At 32.0% G+C, this 2,543-nt stretch overlaps 1 protein-coding gene across 2 annotated transcripts in view; it reads left to right on the top strand.

Moving 5' to 3' along the window:
• The first annotated feature begins 1,310 nt into the window (after nt 1-1,310).
• Nucleotides 1,311-2,543, top strand: part of LOC110023378 (probable monogalactosyldiacylglycerol synthase 3, chloroplastic) — a 15,936-nt gene continuing 14,703 nt past the window's right edge. Inside the window, exon 1 of one of the 2 annotated variants that reach the window (XM_020722769.1) lies at nt 1,311-1,888. In XM_020722769.1, coding sequence (XP_020578428.1) covers nt 1,574-1,888 — 315 coding nt within the window. In that variant the 5' untranslated portion in view covers nt 1,311-1,573. The remainder of the gene's footprint in view (nt 1,889-2,543) is intronic. The other variant, XM_020722770.1, reaches the window with a different exon arrangement.

The raw sequence follows: 2,543 nt of genomic DNA, 5'->3' as shown, positions 1-2,543 counted from the left end.
TGTTGCTTAGGGAGCCGAACACGAGCTGTTCACGAACAAAGAGTCTTTTTAATAACTCTAATCATGTAGTCATAAGACAATTGAACAAGATTTAAATATTATTATTTATATTAAAACATGATTTGAATCTAATTTAATAATTTTTATTCTATTTTCTTAATCAATAATTTAATTGATTATAAATCTTTGTAACCTTATAGTCAATTAGATTTTTTTAAAATACTTCATATATATATATATATATAAACTTGATGAGTAGTATTTTGAGCCAAAACGAGCCGAACACGAACGAACACATCTTAGTTCGTGTTCGGCTTGTTAACTTATCGAACGAAATTAACGAGTCAAACACGAGCTTCTTAACGAGCAGAACACAAATTATTCGCGAACAACGAGCCGTTTTGACAGCCCTATAATCTACAATGGAGTTGGATTCTGCCCTCATCGTTAAAAAGAAATGATTTCCATACATTCCACATATTTACTATATACATCAAACATTTATATTTTTTTATTTACTTCTATAACAATTAAATCTTCAAATCACATCAAAAACATTTTGCTAGTATTTGTTTTTATAAGTGAGATATCCCTTTTTAATGCACATATTATGGTATGTGAGAAACCAAAATACCATATAGGCAAATATTAAAACTTAATATATATATATATTAAATTTTATTTTATTTCAATATAAATCATAAATAAGGAATCATGTGCACATGTATCACACAAATTCTTTGTATTTTTCTCTCTCCTAAACTTTTATTTTTTTTCATTCATAGTATTTAAATCTTTTATATTACACAAAAACATTATTATTTCTAAGTTAAAAAAAAGAAAAATGTATATTTTTATACATAAATAAAATAATATAAATATAAAATTTTAGATATATTAATACATAGAAATAATAGAAATAATGTGCCATGAATTTATAGCTCTGAAAAAAAAAATTGCTATAGGAAATCTTATAGTAATTAGAAGAAATATTTCGTCCAAATATTACATATTTGAAGTATTAATTATCACAAGACACATTGTCATACACTTCATTTATACGAGAAATTATTTCGTACAGATACTGCATGTAGAGATGCATGCGGTGTCTGATCTCCACCTTAAATCATCATGATCATTTTTTTAAAAAAAATTTTAGGTGAAACTACCGAAATACATTTTTATAGTGATGGATATATAAAATAATTTTTAAGCCGTATGCAATAGTTTCTGTTGTTAAAGACCTGTGAAAACGGACGGTAGATTCCCAGGAGATTCGAATTCAACGGCCCCACCGTCAGCGATCATCTCCCCGCCGAATTATCCCCGAATCTTCAAACGAATCACTCTACACATTTTGCCCAATTAACGCCTCTCCCCGCGTCGATTCTCTCTCTAAAAATCGGAACGCCAGCTCTTCTTCTCCCTCCTTCAACCGCCTCTCAAAATAAAAGGAAACCCGACTCCCCTCTTTCCTTCTCCCCGTCTAAAGCCCAGAGATCCAAAGAAAGAAATAGAGCTCATCGGAACCCTAAGCTCCCCCCCCATTTTCCTCCTCCGGCCACCGGAGACTATGGTGATTTCTGTGGATTCTCCGAGGAGGTCGATCCGTGAGCTGGTTTTCGAAAGCGTGCTGGCTTACCACGCAAAGCCACAGGGAAAGCTCCGGCTTCCGAGCGTGGGTGAGCAAGGGGAGGCGGCGGGATTAGAAGACGACGATGAGATTGGGGTTTGGGAGGAGGAGGAAGGGAATGTGGAACTGGTGGAGCTTGGGGCTGAGCGCACCAAAAACGTGCTCATTCTCATGAGTGATACCGGTGGCGGCCATCGTGCATCTGCGGAGGCCATTCGCGACGCATTTCGACTTGAATTTGGCGACGAGTATAAGGTCGGGTGCTCTATCGCTCTCTCTCTCACTTTCCTTTCTTTCTTTTTTGGCTTATATTTTTAAGTTTTCCTATTTTATGGTTTTTTAGGTTTTTTTTTTCCTTCTTTTTTATGACTATTGGAGAGGAAGAGGAGAAATTTTAGAGGAAAGTTGCTTGTTGAGAGTTCAAAATCTAAAGGAGACGGAATAGGATCCTTAGGGAATTTTGTTGCTTCTTCATGAAAGAAAGAGAGAGTTACTCTTGGAAGAAAAAAATTAATTTATATCCACAATATTGGTGCTGTTATAATAAATAATAATAACTTATACCATCCGTTCAACATTCTTAATTTTTTTTTTTGTGGTTTAGCTAATCTTTAAATGAGTTAATTACACAAAAACAATATATTATGCAACTATAGTAAATAGATAATAAATGATTTTGATATCAATTAAAGTGTCATTTTAGGATTTTTTTTTTGTATTTTATTTTGTTTTATTTATGTTTTGATTTTAATCAGAAACTTCTTTGACTTATTAAAATGAAATAATTGGATTGTTTTTTTTTTAAATCAAAATATCTAAAAATTATTTTGAGAGTTTTTAAAATATGCTATTTCATTTAATAAATTTCCATTTAATATATATATATATATATATATATATTAAAATGCCA

Source organism: Phalaenopsis equestris, unplaced genomic scaffold (assembly GCF_001263595.1).
Source record: "Phalaenopsis equestris unplaced genomic scaffold, ASM126359v1 Scaffold000224, whole genome shotgun sequence".
NCBI lineage: Eukaryota > Viridiplantae > Streptophyta > Magnoliopsida > Asparagales > Orchidaceae > Phalaenopsis > Phalaenopsis equestris.
The sequence above is the reverse complement of the archived record's forward strand: the minus strand, read 5'-3'. Positions and strand labels throughout refer to the sequence as shown.